The 19,673-nt window shown below is 63.6% G+C and overlaps 1 protein-coding gene and 1 long non-coding RNA gene across 2 annotated transcripts; both read left to right on the top strand.

The window, feature by feature from the left end:
• Positions 1-2,881: 2,881 nt before the first annotated feature.
• Positions 2,882-5,476, top strand: LOC131816220 (uncharacterized). Its single transcript, XR_009347979.1, has 3 exons — positions 2,882-2,975; positions 4,458-4,601; positions 5,360-5,476. It is a non-coding gene; the product is annotated as an uncharacterized LOC131816220 (long non-coding RNA).
• A 2,817-nt stretch (positions 5,477-8,293) lies between these two features.
• Positions 8,294-18,773, top strand: ENPP7 (ectonucleotide pyrophosphatase/phosphodiesterase 7). The gene is made up of 10 exons (XM_059149597.1): positions 8,294-8,636; positions 8,763-8,967; positions 9,669-9,813; positions 9,992-10,163; positions 11,145-11,417; positions 12,600-12,745; positions 13,891-14,517; positions 15,130-15,499; positions 15,888-15,986; positions 18,059-18,773. The coding sequence occupies exons 1-9, from the start codon at positions 8,294-8,296 to the stop codon at positions 15,968-15,970; spliced, it is 2,364 nt and encodes a 787-aa protein (XP_059005580.1). The 3' UTR covers positions 15,971-15,986; positions 18,059-18,773.
• Positions 18,774-19,673: the final 900 nt, after the last annotated feature.

The following is a 19,673-nucleotide window of genomic DNA, read 5'->3' as shown; positions in this document are numbered from 1 at the left end:
GCAACGGGGCTGGGCCCCTGGGTGGAGTCCCCGTCCCGTCCCCACAAGCTCCAGCACCCCGGGTCCCTGAGCAGCCCGCGCCAGCTGTTCGTCCCTGGTGATAAGGATTTGATGATTCCGCACCACCTTATCCTTCCCAGAAACCAGCTTAGATATGGTTGGTTAAAAAAAAAAAATTTCTCAGCTGGCAAAGCACTTTCTCTAGCCACCAAGACCCTCTGTCCTTCCGCCCACCAAGGCGAGCCATCAATATCCCTGAGAGCAAAGATACACCACCCCTTCCACAGGCCAGGGGGCTTCATAGCTGTGCCCTCAAGCAGGGGCCTCCAAGGGTCACTCCTTCCCTGTCCCCCGCCTACTCTCAGACCCCAACCAACCTGTCCGGGAGGGTCCTGGGTTTCAGATCTCCATCTATGCCCCCAGCCTTCAGTAAGCACCTCTCCCATTGCCTGTCACACAGCAGGTGCCCCCACTCCCGTCTGCTGACCAGTGTGACAGGCTGAGATGGAGGGTCACGGAGACACATGTAAATTAAGGTGTCCTGCTGTGGCCGCATTTCAGGGGACGCAAGGCCGGCCTCCAGTGAGATTTCCTGAACCTTCCCCTGGAGGGTCTCCGCCGCTGGAGCATGCTCTCTCTCCTGCCCTCCCTCGGACCCGGGCCAGGTGGGTCACGGTGGCCGACAGTGTGGTCCTTGACTTCGGCCCTGCACACTTCCCCTGGCCACCGGGAGGGGGACTCTGTGACGACAGCAGCACCCACGTAAAGGGGGTTCTCTGCCTGAAGACCTTTTCTGCCCAAGAAGGACACCATCCTCCCCCTAGGTGGGGGCGAGGAGTTGGAGCAGGTGTAGCAGAGACATGTTACCGTCCCTTATCTGCCCGGGCGAGGCCAAAGGTAGTCCCTTATCTGCCTGACATGCCCCTTCTTCATTATCTGGGCACACAGCACCTGAGCGGCTATAAAACAGCTGGTTCTGGAGATAGCAGGTGCTCTGAGCTCCCCGAGGGAAGATCCCGCGACAGTGGCCCTGATGGACCCAGATGCCGTCTGTCTTCTTCCTGCTGCCTGGCGTCAGGAAGGGCCCTGGTCAGGCCTGGCCCTCGGGCAAAGTCAGCACCACCACACCCCCCACCAGGTGGTCGGCCTTGTGTCGGGAGCCAGTGGAGGGACGGGCACCCCTTATACTGTGAAGACAGCCCCAGACACAGTCCCTGGCCCACCCGCCCACTGAGGGCTACGGGCCCCTCCACACCACCACCCGCCCCCAGAGCTACGGGCCCCTCCACACCCCTGCGCAGCACAGCTCAGCTGCTAGGACAAGATGGAAAGCCTTGAAGCCAGCACACACCCAGCACACCCCAGACACCCCACACACTTTGGAGAGGTTCCAAGCCTGAGTTCTCCTGGAGACCGCGGCTGGGGCCAGAGGCCCAGACTAGCTGGAGCTCTGAGGAGAAAGCAGAGGGAAAGATTGAAGCCTGAAACACCTAGGGGACAATGACAAAGTTCCAGGGGGGAAAAACCCTCATGGACTAGCTGTAGGGGAGTCGAGCTTGCAAGGGGGTGGCAGCCGGCAGCGGGCTTCCCCTGGGGGCGCTGGGGAGGGCTCAGCCACAGACGGAACCAAGGGGGTGACCAGCCTGGCCAGCCAAGGCCAGGAAGAGGAGGGTCCTGGACACACCATCCCCTGCCTCAAGACACACGCAGAGTCAGGGTCACGGGGGGATCGAGGTGGGAAGGCAGGAGTGTCCCCTCAGGTCCCCTCGCTCTGGTCCCCTCTGCCTTCCTGCACCAGCCGGCTGACAGTGCTGCTGACTTCCCCACCCACACAGCCCCGCCTTGTCCTCCAGGGGTCAAGGTCCCTGAGAGGGTGGGGAAGTGCCCACCCAGGCCCTGGCTGCCCAGGAAGAAAGCTCATGCTCCAAGGACAGACACCGCGATGCTGAACCCCTCGTTTCTCGTCTCCCTCCTTGTGATGGACCTGCTGGGGTCTGCTGGCACCGAGCGGGGGAGGGAAGCAGGACAGGCCAAGGAGGACTCCCCAGCGCAGATTCTCAGGGTTGGGGCACACTACAGGCCACAGACCCCCCAGCTCTCTCTCCACAGCCCAGCGAGCCTAGCATGACCCGGGGTTGGGCTGAGCTCCGGGGCACCTCCCCTCTCCTCCCCCACGCAGCCCTTACGGAAAAGTCCACAGATCCAGATGAACCAGCAGGGGCAGAGGCACTACTGGAAAGTGTGGCTGGAGGGGGAACCTCCATCCCAACAAGCAGCAGAGGCCGCGAAGACCTACAGCTGGCAGGAGCAGGAGAGCTGGGCCGGGGCCACCTGCCCGAGGCCTGAGACCCCACGCGCATCTTTCCCAAGCGACTAAGTCCTTCCCTGCTCACCTGTCCTCAGTGGGGACGCAGGGCCTGTGCCTCTCGGGCTAGGGACCTGGGGCCCACCCTTCACCGCCCAGGTGCCAGAGGCGGGAAGGGCTTGGCTGATCCAAGCAAAGCGCAGACTCAGCCCCTGCCCAACCTCCCCAGCCAGGCTGGCTCCCCAGTCGTGGTCAGCGCCCACCCAGCCCCTCTGGGGTCCTCCAAGCCAAGCTGGCGGTGAGGGGAGGGGTCTCCTCCAAGCTGATCCAGAAAGTGGGCTGCTTAAACAAGCAGGTGCCGTCGGGCACCAACCAGAAGCACAGGAAGGGCCACACAGAGCCACACACCCTGCCAGGGGTCCCCCTGCCCCCGACCAACCTCTGGGACGCCTCCCCAGGCCCCTGCATGGAGGTCCCAGAGGCGGGTCCTGCCGAGTCTGGGCGTCCGGCCAGCCCAGCCCCCAAGGTGAGCAGACCTCACGCTCTCCGGACCTGGGAGTCCATTGTCGTGTGACGGCAGCTGGTGTCCCTGAGCAAATGGTGGAGAGCGGTACTCAGTGAGGAGCACGCCGGGGACAACGGACGGAGGGCAAGAGGAAGCCGGGAGAAGGTGAGCGTAAGGACGGGCACCAAGCTGTCGGGCAGGAGAGCCGATGGGGGGAGCAGGGTGGGGGGGTGACAGGGTGATGCCCTGGATGGCCCAAGCAGGGTGGTGGCCCCAAAGAACGGCCGGCGCCGCTCAGGAGCAGCCACCGAGCCTCCTCCTGCAGCCCCCAGGGGAGATCACCGGCCCTGGGAGCCTGCCTGGGGCGTGGGGTCCAGGGCGCAGCCCCCCGCCCAGCCAGGTGGGGAGGAGGTAGTGACGGGTATGGAGGGTGGGGGACCCCCGACCCCCAAACTGGCCTAAATTCAGGGCCTTGTGGCTGTGGACCGTCTCGCAAAGGCCACTGGTGGGCAGCCAGAGGTCCCAGGCCCGCGAGGCTCAGCAGACTCTCCGAGCTCAGCTCGGGGGCCCTGCTGGCTAGAATCCCCACACCCCACGCCCGCACCCCAGCCCCCACGGGCAGCAAGTGCCCCGCACTGGCCACTGAGAATGTTCCGTTCAGCAGCTCATCACTCACTAAGCACTAAGAGGAAGACAAAATCAAAACTAACCTTTAGGGGCGCCTGGGTGCCTCCGCGGTTAAGCAGCTGCCTTCAACTCAGGTCCTGATCTCAGGGTCCTGGGATCCAGCCCTGCACTGGGCTCCCTGTGCAGCACAGAGTCTCCTTCTCCCTCTGCCTGGCCCTCCCCACTGCTTGTGCGCACGCGCTCTCTGAAAAATAAATATTTCAAAATAAAACTAACTTTTCTGTCACACTCGACCCACACGTAAGTGGACGTTCATGATGCTCGAGGAAAAAGACCCCTGGCCGCTGTCCCTCCGGTCGTGAGCTTTAAAATTATGCTTATTTCCCTGTATAGGCTCGTCTGTATGTTCCAAGTGTTCCGAAATGAGCATGAACCACTTCCAAAATTATCTTCCTAGTTACCACTAAGATTCTAAAACTATTTTACTTATTTGTAAAACAGGGGTGGGAGCGGATAGAGGTTTTCCGGCCGTGATTTCGGTTTGTGGGTCTGGCCTCCACCGGGGGGGGGGGGGGCGGGAGGGGGGAGGTGGGGACCCCCATCCTTCTCCTCATCAGGAAACCCCTGACACAGCAGCTCCCGCTGGGACTGTCCACCGACCAGGCAGCATCTGGAATTCTCCAGCCGAGTGCTGAATCCCCCTTAATATTCTTGGCATCTCAGAAAGGCCCCAGGGTTCCAGGGTCTTTTTATGTTTTTAGGTTTTACTTGTAGTAAAATACCCAGGAGATCCGCATTCATGCTCTTGTGCACGGGACCTGCGGAACTTTGTCATCGCCCCAAAGTGAAACTCTGTCCCTATTAGACACTAACTGCTCTTCCTCTGACCCCTCACGCCCCCCACCCTACACTCTGGGTATGACGACTCCAGGAAGCTCCCAGAAACGGAACCCTACACTCTCTGCCCTTTCGCGACTGGCTGACTCCACCTGGCTCCATGTTCCCCATGCCCATGCACAGGGCGACAGGTGTCCGGACACCCCTCCCATCTAAGGCGGCGTGACATTCCACTGCGGGGACAGACCCTCATCCGACGACAGACTCCCAGCCTGCCTCTGTGTTTTAGCTCCTGTGAATCACCACTATGAACACAAGTGTGCCAAGGTCAGCTCTGGTCCCCCATTCGGGGAGCCAACCTCCGTCCCTCCTCCACGCCTCAGTGGTGGGGAAAGCAGACCCACAAACTCGGAATTTACACAGGTGACAAGCGGTTCCACAGAATTGTCAAGGTCCCCGGCTCTGCCTGGGGCCACGGGGAACAGCTCCCAAGTTGGGGGCAGAACCTTCCTCCAGCTTGGGAAGGAGATGGTGGCTCTGGGGAAGGAGACCGATGCAGGGGTCCCCGACACGGGAGACCCAGGGGACCCGCGGGGTCCAAGCGCCCAGGCCCGGGAAGCCCCACCTGAGAATCTGGGTTTTGTCCTTCCGTGATGGAATCAGGAGAGGGACGGGAACAGTCTCGCTTTTATAAAATGTGGGTGGAATTGGAGTATTTTTCCAGGAGAAAGCCCCAAAAGGCCTGATCCATTAAACTTCGAGGCTGTGCCACTCGGGGGGCAGAGACGCGGGGGCCAGCGGGCATCCCTCCGGCCCTCCGGCCCCCCCGCCGCTCCCACTCGGTCCGCCTCCCTTCTGCCCTGGTGGTCTGCTCTCCTCAGGGACCTCGCCCCGCAGGGCCATCCCTACCCTGGGACAGCAGGCCCCAGCACGCCCACCCCCGACCTCAGGACCCCGTCTCCCCGCACGCCCGGAGGGAGGCCAGGGAGGAGGGAAGGGCAGCGAGGGAGGGAGCCCCGGGAGTCCCCAGAGAGTCCTGCGAACCCACAGCACATAATCCTGTTAAAATAGTAATCCTCATTTAGCCGGAGGCGAGGTGGCGGCGGGCGGAGATAAAGCTCCTGAGCAGGAGGGAAAGGCAGCAGCTCCTGCCGGAGTGGATGGTCGTGCTGATGACCTGCGGTCGTGAGGTCGGGCCTGGCGTCGGGAACAACCAGCAGCAGGCAGGTCCCCGTCGCAGTGGGCAAGGGAGTCACCGCTGCCCGCAACAGCAGAGGGAGGGTGTTCACTCGGGGGGGGGGGGCTGCTTCCCTCAGCTCCTTCTTCCCCCCACAGAGCCGCTGGACAGCTGGACACTGGACAGCTGTGGCCCTTTGAGAACGGCCAGCCTCAGGCCACTGTCTCTCCCCACAGGAACACCACCGTGGCCAAAAAGATCATGATGCCTCCCGGCGGTTCACCTGCCGAGCCCAGGCCTGTCTGCGTGTGGCTCCTGATGGCTCCCCACGGCCCCCCAGACACCTGTCCCAGGCTCCACGGCTCAGGCCTCCCTCCTCAGGGACACAGGGATGAAGCTCCTCGGCCAGCCCCCAGCCAGGGGTTCCCAGGGACCCCCTCCCAAGGCGGCTGGCATGGCAACGGCGGCATCAGGGTCCCTGTCAGGAAAGGGTCATCTGCCACGCCCGCAAGTCAAAGTGTTTGTTTACTTCCATGCTGACGGCAACGCTCCTCTCCATGAAACTGTGTTGGCAACACCACAGCCTTCGCTCCAAAGGGGCATGGACAGGGCACTGGGAGAGGCCCACCAGACCCAAGTTTGCCACCTGTCACCGTGGACATGGGGAGCGTAGGGGACCAGGACTTCCACACGCCTTCAACAGAGGGGATGGCCTCCGGCCGGAGCACCTGCTCCCGTGTCCAGCCCCCTGGCCGGGGTGTCGGGGGCTCCCTGGCAGGCCGCACCTGCCCAGGACTATCCTGGTTTGGAGACATCACTCTTCTGCTCACGCCACCCACACCACCTTCCTGCCTACTGCGTGCCGGGCACCGTACCAGATGGTACAGCCAGAAACAAGGGCACTGTCACTTGTCACACCCAACTCTTGGTCTCTAATATCAGTGCCAAGAAAAGGAACCAGGGTCCTTGAGAAACGCCTGATTCCAGGGCTGGGGCGGCAAACACGGGACGGGAGCCTGGACACCCTCTGGTCCTGGAGGACAAGGATGGGCTTGAGGATACAGAGCGCCGGGCGCGACAAGGGACCCGGGAGCCCACAGAAAGAGCTCCCGGTGGCCAAAGAGGAAGCAGTTAGAGCAAGGGGATGGACAGGGAGCCGCGGGCTATAATCCCCGCTGCGGAAGAGACACCCGTGAGCCCGCGCTGGCATCACTCGCTGAACGGATGGGCCAGCCGGGAGAAGAGACGAGTCTCCCGCTCAGAACTCCAAACAACCGGTGTAGACCCTCTGTCCCCACAGACGTGGGGCACGACCCCTCGCCCCCAAAGTGTGCGGGGCACACGGTGACCTTCCTTCCAAAGAACAGAGCGCGAGAAAGGAGAACCGTCCTGCGGAGATACCCGGAGACACGATCGTGGTTAAAAGTTCATGCCGCAGCGATGAGTCACAGTGATAGGACGTACCTCTGATCCTGAGCCCCATAACCTCCGTGTAATCAATGGAAAGAGAACAGATAATGCCAAAGGAGGGACGCTCTACAGAACGCCTGACCAGCACTTCTCCAAACCGTCCATGTCATCAAAAACAAGCAGAGTCGCAGGGACGATCACACCCAGAGGGACACGGTGATGACCTAACAGGACCCTGGAACAGGGCCAGGGCGCAGGGCAGGCACGGAGTAACCTGAGCCTAACGAGGACTTGTCAACATCGAACAGGACAATGGCTTACCCACCCGCTCGCGCCGCCGTGCAAACACGGTGTGTGTCACCAGCGCAGGAAACCAGGCGGGCGGCGGGCGGGAACTCGACCATCTCCGCGATGTTTCCACAAGCCTCAGCTTGTCGACAAATAAAGAGTTTCGTTTTAAAAAATGTTCTCCCTAACCAAAAGTACAGTAGATGTTTGCACAAATTCTCCTTCTAAGCAGCATGTTTACTTGTCCGACAAGTACCGGGTGAAGCCTGCTCCGGGCCGGTCCTCATGCCAGGCTCTGGGGACGCGACGTGAACAGTATGACAAGCTCCGTCTTCGGGGAGTGTTGGGTCTACTCAACTACCTGAAGAATGACCCGTGTGTGAGAGGGCGGCGAAAGTTACGAGTGACAAACAGAAACGACAAATGCCTGCGAAAAACAGATTCCAGAGTGCGGATTCCAAAACACACACATTACAAAATACACACAGAACCCATGAGGCCCCAGAATGCGATGGCCGCTTGGACCCCCCGCTCGACGGTCCGAGAGATCGACACTCTGCCCGTGGGGAGCAGAGCTAAGGAGGTGGGGCGTGGAACATCTCCGAGCCTCTCTGAGGTACGCTTTCAGACCTCACTGTATGTTAAGGATGCAAAAGGAATAAAAAAAACCCCAATGGACACCGTGGGGCAGAGGAGATGGGACAGCTTGGGGCCGGTGGGACCAGCGACTCACAGCCTAAGCCGCTCCTGACAGCAAGAGGACTTGTCGCACCAAGCAGCCTCTCCCTCCTCGTCCAGGGCCCTTCCCGGGCAGTGCACCCCAAGGAAGTAATGTGAACACAAGGCGGGAGTCGGTGATAGCACCATGGTGACAGCGGCACTGGGTTTAAAAGAAGTCAGCGGGACACCTGGGCGGGGAGGAGGTCAGTGGGTGAAGAGTGTGCCTATGGCTCAGGTCATGATCTCAGGTCTGGGATCAAGTCCTGCATCGGGCTCCCTGCTCCGCAGGGGTCTGCTTCTCCCTCTCCCTCTGCTGCTCCCCTTGGCTGTGCTCTCTCTCTCTCTCCCAAGCAAATAAATCAAAGAAAAACAAAGTTAACAGCCTCAAAGCCCGACAGGAGGGTCCTCAGCGGCTGCTGCCTTGATGGCATTTGGAGGGTGGTGCAGCCTGGCTCCTCCTCTGTGCCGGGTGCGGGCTCGGCTCCCGCACCCACACCGCGAGCCTATTACCGACTCCGCCTTCCAGAAGCACCCGGAAGCCCGGATGAGCTCGCGGGTGAGCCGGGCCTGGTCTGCGGCCATGCCCCGGCACTGCTGGCTTCGGGCGCGAGTACACCCTCTGCCTGCGGTCGCGCTCTCGGAGGCCACGCGGGGAGAGGGAACCGCCCGGGCAGAGCCTCCCCGGAGGTGCAGGGGGGATGCGCGCCGAGCCGCGGAGGAGGCCGAGGAGAGGCCTTTCCCGCCATCTCCAGGCCGGCCCCAGGCAGGCAGGCGAGGGCAGCAGGACTTGAATCCACAGCCAGGGCCAGCGGCGGGGGGGGGGGGGGGGGGGCGGTGACACCGTGTCCCCGGGGCCCCGCTCACCCTCACCCCTGCACGCACCTGCTGCCCAGAGCAGCGCTGCCCCACACCCACGCCAGGTCTGGGCACGCGTGCCCGAGCCCAGGTCTGCCCCCGGGCCACGGCGCCGACCCGACTCCTGTCCTGCCCGCCCCCGCCCCCCGCGGCCTGCCCTCGGGTCCCGCCCGCTCACACCCCGCCAAGCCGCCCGGAGCCCGGGCCCGGCCCCGCGGAGCCCGACGGAAGGAGCAAGGCAGGGTGCGTGCGCGTCTCGCTGCGGGGCTGCCGCCCGCGCCATCTAGGACGCCCTCGGGGACCGGCCCTCGGCGCACACACGCGCTGCCCGGGAGCCCCTCGCCGTCCAGCCCCGGGCAGGCCCGCAGCGGCAGGCGCCAGAGCCTGGCTGTCGCGTGACACTTTTCTTTCGTCCCATTGGTCAGAATGCGTCACATGACCCAGCCGCGCTGAAGGGGATGCTGGGAAGTGTAGTCTTTATTCTTGGCAGCCATTTTATTCTATACCAACCTACAAAATCCAAGCTCCTCCATGACCTACTCCCTTGCCTCCAGCCCATCCTCCATTTCACCGCCCTTGGGAACCCGGCAGTTCACCTGCACGTCCGCCCCCTACCTGGAAGGCTTCCCTGCCCACTGCTGCCCGCATCCATCCCGCAGGCCTCCTGGGATGTCAGACCCTGGTCCTTGCCCCCAGCACCGGTGTAAACGCGGCCCCGCTGTTCCCTCCCAGAGCACAGCCGTCCGGTCGTTCCCTGAAGCTGGGGCCCTGTGCCGTGGGAGGGAGGGTGAGCACCTCCACGGTCCCGCACCTGCTGTGCCCTGGCCCACCACCTGACAGCCCAGCCCAGCCCAGCCCAGCCCGCTCCATGCTGGTTGTACGAGCCCCGCTGTCCGCCTCTCCCGGGTTCTCAGGGCCCGCTGTGTTTGAGGATTCCTCCCCAGGGTGTGTTTCAGCGGTTTCCGGGGAGGGCCCGAGAATCTGCGCCTCTGGTCCCTGGGCCACACCTCCGAGGAGGCTCTGATGCACTCGGTGGGGCCGAGGAGCTGGGAATCGCTGGATGACCACATCTGCTTGCTGCAGCCGCTGGTAAGGCAGAGCCCCTGTGGGCAGGTTCACAGATGAATCGGGTCCTACCACCTACTGGCCGCCTCCAGGTGCTTGTTTTGTCCTTCACCGTCCCCCTGGGCTCTGACCTCCAGGTGCACACACAAACCCCATCACCCCGGCTCCTGGGGGAGCAGACCCAGCCCTCCCCCACCTGCAGTCTGGCCCCAAGCCCTTCAGCACAGCACCCCCCCAAGACCTGTGGCATCTGTCACTGCCCCAGCAGCCACACTGGTCTGGGCCACCACCCCCTCCTGCCCTCCCTGTGATGGGTTCCACAGCCCACCAGGAGCCAGGACCTGGCCCTGACCCCACTCCCCGGGTTCCTACCGGTGCCATCCTGACTCGTCGCTGGCTGTCACCACCCCTCCCCGGGTACTGCCCCTCCCCCAGCCTCACTGTTTTACTCTTTTACTTATTCACTCATCTGTCTCATTCTCTGCTGGGTCCCCCAAATTGAGAACCACGTCTGGCTCACGGAATGTGCTTCGTGGGTTCCGAGAGAGGGAGAAGGACAGAGACAGTGACGGGGTGGGAGAGGGTGCACCCGGAACTCAGGGCTCCCTTTCCTGTGCACACCCACACCCATGAGCACAGGTAACAAGGGACCCCCCCTCTTCTGAGCCCCTCACCGATGAAGTCCACAAGTGAGATTACCCACATCTGTGTGGTTCTGAGGTTCCATGGGACCCCGGGAGGCAGGTGTGCTGGTCACTAGCCCGGGCTACCAGGCTGCAGCAAGCCCAGCGCATCCCAGGATGCCCCTTCATGGGCATGGCAGGAGGAGGAGCTCACCTATGCCGGGGCTCCCGTGGACAAAGCCAGGCTTGGGCTGAGCTGCTGGTCCTTGGCTCCCAGGTCCTGGAAAGCCCAACCCAGAGCCTGACTGAGGCAGGCCTGAGATCCAGGCACCCTAGAGCTCTCCCTAACTTAGAAGCTGGACGGGGCCCCTCCCAGTGCTCTGGGGTCAGGGTGAGCAGGGCACAGAGACCGAGAGTGGCTAGGAGAAGTGGAGTGGGGACCCAGGCCTGTGGGATGGAGTAGCTCCTTCTGCTCTCTAGGCCTCTGGGACTGGTGCCCATCCTCCCCGCAAGGACAGGTGTGCACAGGGGTGGGGAATGGGGGGGAGGAGCAGCCAGCCCAGAAGACTCTGCTGGCAATAAAGGCAGATGCCACATGAGGGCTGGGCTAGGGTGGCAGGCACACGGTGACCAGGGCCGTCTCCTGAGAAGCGGATACGTGCATGGCCTCGTGTTCACAGAGGCGCAGGGCAAGACCAGCCCGGCTGACCCTGGGACTTTGCTCCTCATCAGGAACCAACCCGAACATCTTCATGTCGGGGCGCTTGGCTGTCCTGGCCCTGGCTCTGGCCACCCTCCTGGCTCCAGGGGCAGGGGCTCCGCTCAGCAGGAGGGGTTCCCGGAATAAGCTGCTGCTCGTGTCCTTTGACGGTTTCCGCTGGAACTATGACCAGGACGTACACACCCCGAACCTGGACACCATGGCGCTGGAGGGAGTGAAGGCCCGCTACATGACGCCGGCCTTCGTCACCATGACCAGCCCCTGCCACTTCACCCTGGTCACAGGTGAGCGTGCACCTTGGGCCGGGGCCTGGGGACAGGGAGGGGGCTGAGGAGGGAACCCAGTGCCTGCACAGAGCCCAGTCCTCCGGGCACTGCACAGGGACAAAGGGGACGATGCCGTCCTTGGGAGACACAGCACGGCCGGGGGGGGGGGGGGCATCAGCAAGCCTCACTGATGGTGGGAACTTACACAAGGCATCAAAATGCCCAGTGGTCCCATTTTAAACAGTGACCCCCCAACCAAGGTGTCCACGCAGGAGGGCTTCTGGAGGAAGTGAATGTGGCCGGGCTCCAGACAGGCGGGAGAGACGAACCTGAGGTTCTTGCTGTTCCCACGCTGACCCTGGAGATGCCCTCAAACCACGGCTTTGTTTGGGCTGGACGTCTGGCACGCAGATGTCAGTCTCCCTCGGGAGACTCTGGGGGACCCTACCTGCCACGCCCAGCCTCCGTGGCCCTTCCGTGGCCCGTCTCTCCAGCCCCAGCTGTCTCCTCGTCTGGTGAGGGTGTTTGTGCACAGACGCAGGGCCCACGGTGACTCAGACCACCCTCAACATAATCTAACTCGTCTCATCGGCAATGACCCTATTTCCAAGCAAGGCCCCATGCTGAGGCTCCAGGTGACTGTGACCTTGGGGGGAGACCCGATTCAGTACAGACGTTCATCCACGTGCCAGCATTCTGTGACCGGGACCCCCCGCCGCGAGCATCTTCCCGCACGGCACCTGTTTCCTGACTAGATCCCGGAGGGGGGCGCGGGGGGAGGGGCATGCGGCTTAACGTCCCTCCTGCTGTAGCTTCGGGCACGAGTGACCGTGCATCCCACGCACAAAGTGAATTTTAGAAAGGAGCTCGTGGATGGAGCTCCGCGTGAGACATTTAACGCCTGGGATTCTGTTTCTGCCTGGGCTGAAACTGTTCATTAGTTCCCTCCCGATAGCCATCTGGGTCGCTCCCGGTCTTTGCTAAAACCCACGAGGCTACAGATGACATCGGCACACCTGTATGCACGTTCAGCTGCAGGAGAAGCCGCTGGAAGGGGTCGTGGAAACCTGGGGTTGGAGAGGATGTGTCTGGGACCCCGAACGGGGACTCCCTCCGCCGCCCGCCGTGTATGGGAAAGCCTGCCCGCTTCCCTCCTGCCCCACCACCTCCTACCTCCCCTCTGCCGTCTCCTCCCCACAGGCAAATACATCGAGAACCACGGGGTGGTCCACAACATGTACTACAACACCACCAGCAAGGTGAAGCTGCCCTACCACGCCACCCTCGGCATCAAGAGCTGGTGGGACAACGGCAGCATACCCATCTGGATCACGGCCCAGCGACAGGTAGCGCGGGCCCCGAGCCCACGGTCGGCCGTCGGGGGGGGGGGGGGGGACAGGGGACGGGAGGACCCGGCCCAGAAAGGCTGTGACCTTGTGAGACCCCCGCCCCACGGTTCTGGGCTGACAGCACAGAGGGCTATTAAGTGGGGCCCCAGGGCGGTGGTTGCGGGTGTGGATAAGCAACTGCCCGCGGGCTCCGGGCTCCGTGGCCCTGCCCAGGCCTCCCTGCAGCCCCGCCGGCCCCGAGGGGATGGCTCCACCCTCCCGAAGGGAAGGAAAACCACGGGGGAACTCCTCTCCGGGCGGGCGGCGCCGCCAACTCCCAGGGGCGAAGGGTCAGTAAAGGGCGGATTGTAGTGCCGAACCCAGGAACCTCTCCATCCTGCAACGCTCTGGGGGATCCCTGGCCCCAGAGGTGTAGCTGCTCGCCCACAAGGTCAAACGCAGGTTTTCAGGATGGCCCCAGAATGAACTTCAGAGCCTACACCCATCCTCTGGGCAGGGCGTCCACTCAGGTCGGGGTCCCTTCGCTCTGGAAGGAGCTACGAGGACGTCAGGCTCACGCTCAAAGTCAGAGCCAAGAGCCAGGCCTGGCGTGGTGCCTGGTGGAAACAGAAGGGCAGCTGGGAAGTGGACATGCAGACAGGGCGAACTTGGACCTCTGTGGTTCCAGGGAGAGGGTCCCTAAATAAAGCCGCCATCAATGTATGCAAAGACGGATGGGTGGCCAGGCCGGAAAGGCAAGTGAGGGGACCCAGGTAGAAGGGCCTGGACGAGAATATAGCCGGGAGATGCCAGGCTCCAGGCCAGAAGGGGAGGGCTGTGTGGGCAGCTCCGCCATGGGGACCCAGGGCCATGGTGACAATGAGGATGCTGCATATCTGGGGACATCTTTGTATCCGTTATGTCACTAGTGCTTGGTACCCTGGGCACCCGCTCCCTCCTCTGTAAAATCAGTTTCACCCGTGGGAACCTTAGAGTTAGAAGAGGCCGGTGCCTGCGGCGGGAGCAGGGCTGAGTGAGCGGGCAAGAGGAGAGGCGGCAGGCGGGGGGGGGGGGGGGGGGCAGCAGCGACTGCGGCAGGAACCGGTGGGGGCGGGGGGCAAGCCCAAGGAGGCCTGTGGCTTTAATGCCCCCTTCCCTGGCAGGGCTTAAAGACGGGCTCCTTCTTCTACCCGGGCGGGAACGTCACCTACCAAGGCACAGCGGTGACCCTGAGCCGGAAGGAAGGCATTCTGCACAACTACAAGGACGAGCAGGAGTGGAGGACCAACATCGACACGGTGATGAAATGGTTCACCGACGAGGGCCTGGACCTGGTCACGCTCTACTTTGGGGAGCCAGACTCCACGGGCCACAAGTACGGCCCCGAGTCCCAGGAGAGGAAGGACATGGTGATGCAGGTGGACAGGACGGTGGGCTACCTTCGGGACAGCATCAGGAGGAGCGGCCTGGAGGGCAGCCTCGATCTGATCATCACATCCGACCACGGCATGACCACCGTCCACAAGCAGGCCCAGGACCTGGTGGAGTTCCACGCGTTCCCCAACTTCACCTTCAAGGACATCGAGTTTGAGCTCCTGGACTACGGGCCCAACGGCATGCTCCTCCCCAAGGAAGGGATGCTGGACAAGGTGTACGAGGTCCTCAAGGATGCCCACCCCAAACTCCACGTCTACAAGAAGGAGTCCTTCCCCAAGTCCCTCCACTACGCCGGGAACCCCAGGATCACCCCACTGCTCATGTACAGTGACCCTGGCTACGTCATCCATGGGGTGAGCTCCTTGCCCGACGCCGGGCCCGGGCAGGCTCCTCCACCGGGCGCCTGGGTCTCTCCCTTGCTGTAAAAAAGCTCCCCCATACCGCTCACGAGTCCCTACTTGGAGAGGCACGGGCCACCAAAGGGACACACCCATCACTGTGCAATCGGTATGACTGTGTGCGCATGTACGTGGGCGTAAACGTGTGAGATCTGTGCGCATGGGGGCGACGTCCATGCTTCGTGTGCGTGTGTTGTGTGACAGCATGGACGTGTGTGTGCTTGCGTGCGGGGTAAAGCGTGGGAAGACGGGCTGTACGAAATGAGAAATGGGGGGGGGGGCAAGGAGCCTGGCCCACGGCCGGCGGCGGGGAGGGGAGAGGGCCTCGGGGAAGGACATGCCACCCCGTGAGCCTGGAGCACACCTGGGTTAGCAGGTCTTCCCGGAGGCCCTCCCTCAGGCCGCAGGTCTTTGGAGGCTCAGAATTCAGAGACACCCTCCTGCCCCACCCCTGCCAGTGTGAACCCCTCCCAGGGGTCTTCTGCTCCCGCAGGGGCGCTGCCGGTGGGGAGGGCAGGGGTGGGCTGGGAGTCCCCGTGGAGGCTCAGGACCTCCCCTCCCCGGCAGAGACTGAACGTGCAGTTCAACAACGGAGAGCACGGTTTCCACAACGAGGCCATGGACATGAAGACCATCTTCCGGGCCGTGGGCCCCAGCTTCAGGAGGGGCCTGGAGGTGGAGCCCTTCGAGAGCGTCCACGTGTACGAGCTCATGTGCCATCTGCTGGGCATCGTGCCCGAGGCCAACGACGGGCTCTTGAGCACCCTGCTGCCGACGCTCCGGGAGGCCAGCAACGGGACCCAGAGCACCCCCTCGGGTAAGGGGCTGCCGTTCGGTCACAGCGCCAGCAGCCGCCTGGAGCCGCGTTTCCTTTCCTTGTCCTGCACCCCACAAACATCTCAAGCCCCTGGCAGCGACAAGGGGAGGGCAGGTGGATGTGAGCAGCCTTGGGGAGCCCGAGGGCCAGAGAAGCAGGCGCTTTGCCCACAGGACAGGCCCCCTGGTGAAGTCCATCTCGGGGGTCCTGGCTCCCCCTGACCTGCTCTCCCACATGGCCATGGGAGGGCTCCTTCCCGGAGTCTTCCTCTATGGGCCTCCCCGAACACGCCCTCACCCCCACCCTGGCCCATCCCCAGGCCAGAGGTCACCTGGGAGCTGACAAGACAGCAGACCCCAGTGGGGGCCTGGCTGGAGGTGTGTGGGCCTGGTGAGAGCCGAGGTCAGGGGGCTTCTGGGAAGTTGGGGGAGGGCACCGGGCCCAGCCTCGCGGAGCAGGGGTAGTGACCTGCTCCGCCTCACTCACGGGGTTCTCTGAATTTCCTCAGGCTCTGCTCTCCTGCCCAGCGGCCGGCCCCCCGTGGTGACAGGACTGCTGGTAGCCGTGATGCTTCTGGCCAAGGTCGCATAATGCTCTGTCGCTGGAGGTCAGAAGCCCAGGAGGGGAGGGGAGGTTGGACCTGACACCCCCACTAGTGACCGGCCCCCCCACCGCAGCAGAAGGGAGTCCGTGCTCAAGAACCCCCCACAAGTCCCTTCCAGCCGCTCTGCTCTAGGCTTGGAGCGGGCCTTTCCGAAGCAGACAGACAGCCCATGAGACTCAGACCCTCCCCAGCCCCCTCCCTGCCTGCGTGCAAGGCCTGCGTGCTCCCCCGGGGACGAGGCAGACCCCCGAGGCCGTTGGGGTCAGGTGTGTGGGGAGAGCTGCAAGGGCGGACGTCCCGGAATATTCCAGAAGCCAGCTCGAAGGACCGGGCGTGCCGCGTGACAACCCCATCTTGTTTCTGCCCTGGGCGCCAAGGCCCTCCAGCCGAAGCAGAAGCAAATCATTCATTCCCTCTCACGCCACACGGTGGGGGCCGGCTGGGCGACGGGGTTCTGGGCTGGGCTCTGGGGATCCGCAGTGAATGACGCGGCCTGGGCCCTGCACCAGAGGCTGTGATCCAGGGGTCACGGAGAGCGGACAACAGGGACAGGACAAACCAGTGTGCAAGGTGACAGACCAGGGCGGGTGTCACGGCACAGAGAGGACTGGGCCACAGCGGGGAGCGGGAGGCCGGAATGCGGAGGCTAAGCCCGCCTAGCCCAGCCCAGGGATGAAGCTCCTGGCAGGGGTGGCGAGTGAGAGCCCCCGGGGGCAGCCCTGCCCCTCCTGTTTGTGGACAGGAAGGGAGGCCCGGGCTTGGAAGCTGGTAAGGGAGGTTGGGGACGTATAAGCTCTCTGTGGTCGGAGGGAGCAGTCTTCCGGGACAGGCCATGGGGACCCCCAGCCAAGTGACACGGGGATACACCTGATTCGACACCAACGATTGAAGGAGCGTAGGACTGCCAGGCTCGGAGGAGGGACGACCACTTGGGACAGTCCCCCGGGGGTCTGGGCAGAACATCTCCGGAGCAGAGTGGAGATGGTGCAAAACGGGTGGTCTCGAGAGACCTCTCAGGGCTGCCTTTCTAGGGAGACACACATGGGATACGAAGGCTGCATGGACTGCCTGGGACCTGGGCTGCCCGGGGAGGGACAGAACTGCTCACTGAGACCCGAGGAGAGAGAGGGACATGGCAGCCCGGGTGGGACGGAGGCCAGAAGACAGAGGGGCTGCAGGGCTCTCGCCATCAAACCGTAGGGCTGGACGAGACCAGGGAGATGATTTGGCGGACCCCCTCTGACCCAGAGGGGACGCTACAGCCTAAGAGGTTAGCTGGCTGGCCCGGGACCCTAGAGGTGACAGTGCTGTGTCTGAACCCTGGTTTTAACCCCTCGTCTGGAGTCCTTTCAGCGGTAACCAGCAGGAATAAAAGACCTGACGTGTGACCTTTCCCATCTCTGCTGTGTAAATGCTCCCACTGAGGCCAGTTTCAAGCTCCCAAAGCAAGGCCACAACGGCCAGATCAGGAAAAGACCGTAGTCGGCCCTTGGGCCAGAGCCCATGCCCAGCATGGAGCTCAGAGGCGTGGGGACAACCTCCCCCGTCGGGTTGGTCATCGCGGCTGCTGAACCCCGTCCGAATGAGGGCTGCTGCCTGGTGGGCCCCATTCTTCCCTCCAGACACTGCCCGAAGGACTTGCCCTGGCCTGAGAAACAGGGCAGCCCTTCACCGTGACCTAAGATCCTCCCTCCCAGGCCGGAGCGGGCAGAGGGTCAGGGGAGACAGAGGCACCCTTGGGCTCGCCTCCCCTCCGGGTCTGCAGTGTGCATGGCACGACCCCCAGCCAGGCCCAGGAAAGTGCCCCGAGCCGGCGGGAAGGGTGTAACCCCCCAGCCATTCCCCCACCCCACCCTCACCCCACCCACGCGTGCCCTCCTGGGTCCAGCGGAGGGTCTGGAGTCCCCACAGGGACCCTCCTCAGCCTCAACCCAACGTGAGTGTCCGCCCCTGTCTGCCCAGCCCGCTTCCCACCACTCCCCACCTCCCCGCACCCCTGCTTCCTCTCCTCCCCCAGACCTCGGCCTCGGCCTGCCCAGCCCTTCCCCTCAGCCAACACACACTTGTTCTTCCAGGCCCGCCTCTTCCAGGAAGCCTCCAGAAGCTGCCCTCTCGCGGTGTGAGTCTGCCGGACACGGATGAGCCTGTCTCCGCACTTGCCCGCAGCCCTCAGCGTCCCCCAGCCCCGGCCCACGCTCAGTCGTTGCGGGGCGGGCCGTTGGGCCGCTGTCCAGGTTTAGGACCGGGAACGCGCAGGGTCCACCTCTGCCCGCCCCGCTTCCCGCAGGCCCCGCCCCAGAGCCGTGCTGTCCGCGGCCACGCGGGGGCGCTCGGGAGTCCTGCGCGCGAAGGTCCGGACCCGACCTGGCTCCGACCCACCCCGACCCGCCCAGAACGAGCCCCGCTTCGGCCTTCGGCTCCGGCGGGGGCGCAGGGCAGGCGGCGGGGACGCTTGGCCTCGTGGAGTCCGCACGCCTCTGCCCTGGTGGCCGCCCCGCCGGGCTGCCGCTGCCCTGGGGAAACGAAGGACGGGGCCGCGGTCACTTGCAGGCCTTCTGCTCTGGAGCCTGCGGGGATTTCCAGCATCCTTAGCCGCCGGCCCCAGGTGTGACGAGTTCCCCAAGCCCCAGGCCGCCTCACAGCCCCTGGGGAGCCCCTGCGGGACCTGCCGGAAGAGGGGACAGTGGGGGATGGGAAGGCTCTTTGCAGAGGGACAGGGAACCAGAATCCCTAAGCCACGTGGTTCAAGCGAAAAAATGAAAATAATAAAACAGGTGCAAACACCGCAAACAGCAGGCCACCCTGGGTAGGGTGAGGGAGGGGAGGAGGAGTGTGTGTGACCCGCGGCCCTAGACATACAAATGCGGCTGCAGAACCCTCAGCACGGGAAGGGCAGTGACCAGCTGCAGAGAGGGCACTGCGAGCCCAGGCCGGGAGCAAGAGGGGTGTCCTGCGCCCCAGAGTCTGAACACGGAGCCAACCAGAGCATCTCAGGGCCACTTTATTTATTTGCCAGAGAGAGAGAGAGAGCACAAGCAGGGAGAGCAGCAGGCAGAGGGAGAAGCAGACTCCCCAGTGAGCAGGGAGCCCCATGTGGGACCCGATCCCAGGACCCTGGGACCATGACCCAAGCTGAAGGCAGACGCCTCACTGACTGAGCCACCCAGGCGCCCCTCAGGACCACTATCTAAGAGCACGGGCTCTGCCGTGCAGCCGCTCCTACTCCAGTCTGTCCCCACTCACGGGCTGCAGCCTTGGGGAGGAGGTTAGCCCTCCCCAGCCTCAGTCTGCTTATCCGAAGACGCTGGGCAGTAAGGAGGGCGCACCGCCCTGAGATGGGCCCAGGATAATGCGCGGAGGCAGGTGCCGCCTCGGGGTAGCCACGGGCAAGGCTGAACTGACGTGGGAGCTGCTGACCGGCCCAGGCAGCTCTCAGGAACAATCCAGGTGCAGCAGCAGGAGACATCCCTCCTAGGCTCGAGGTCCGCTAGTCCCCACCGGGGAATCGCCCCTCCCCTCCCCGGGCCTCTTCTACCTGTGACTTGCTCCCCACCTCCTCCTCCAGAACCCCACCCACCCTCCGCAGCTGCCTGACCAGCTGCCCAGACCTGCAGTCCCGCCTCGCCTTAACAGCCCTGGGTCCCCAGCCCTACAGCCAGTGATTTTCCTAGAAGGAATGTCCCACCCCCA

Source organism: Mustela lutreola, chromosome 15 (genome assembly GCF_030435805.1).
Source record: "Mustela lutreola isolate mMusLut2 chromosome 15, mMusLut2.pri, whole genome shotgun sequence".
Taxonomy (NCBI): domain Eukaryota; kingdom Metazoa; phylum Chordata; class Mammalia; order Carnivora; family Mustelidae; genus Mustela; species Mustela lutreola.
The sequence above is the reverse complement of the archived record's forward strand: the minus strand, read 5'-3'. Positions and strand labels throughout refer to the sequence as shown.

Coding starts and splice junctions, on each gene's coding strand:
- ENPP7 (XM_059149597.1), top strand. CDS start 8,294: ATGGCATTTGGAGGGTGGTGCAGCCTGGCTCCTCCTCTGTGCCGGGTG. Junction 9,814..9,991: donor TCTGCTTGCTGCAGCCGCTG/GTAAGGCAGAGC, acceptor CCCCACCTGCAG/TCTGGCCCCAAGCCCTTCAG. Junction 11,418..12,599: donor CCACTTCACCCTGGTCACAG/GTGAGCGTGCAC, acceptor TCCTCCCCACAG/GCAAATACATCGAGAACCAC.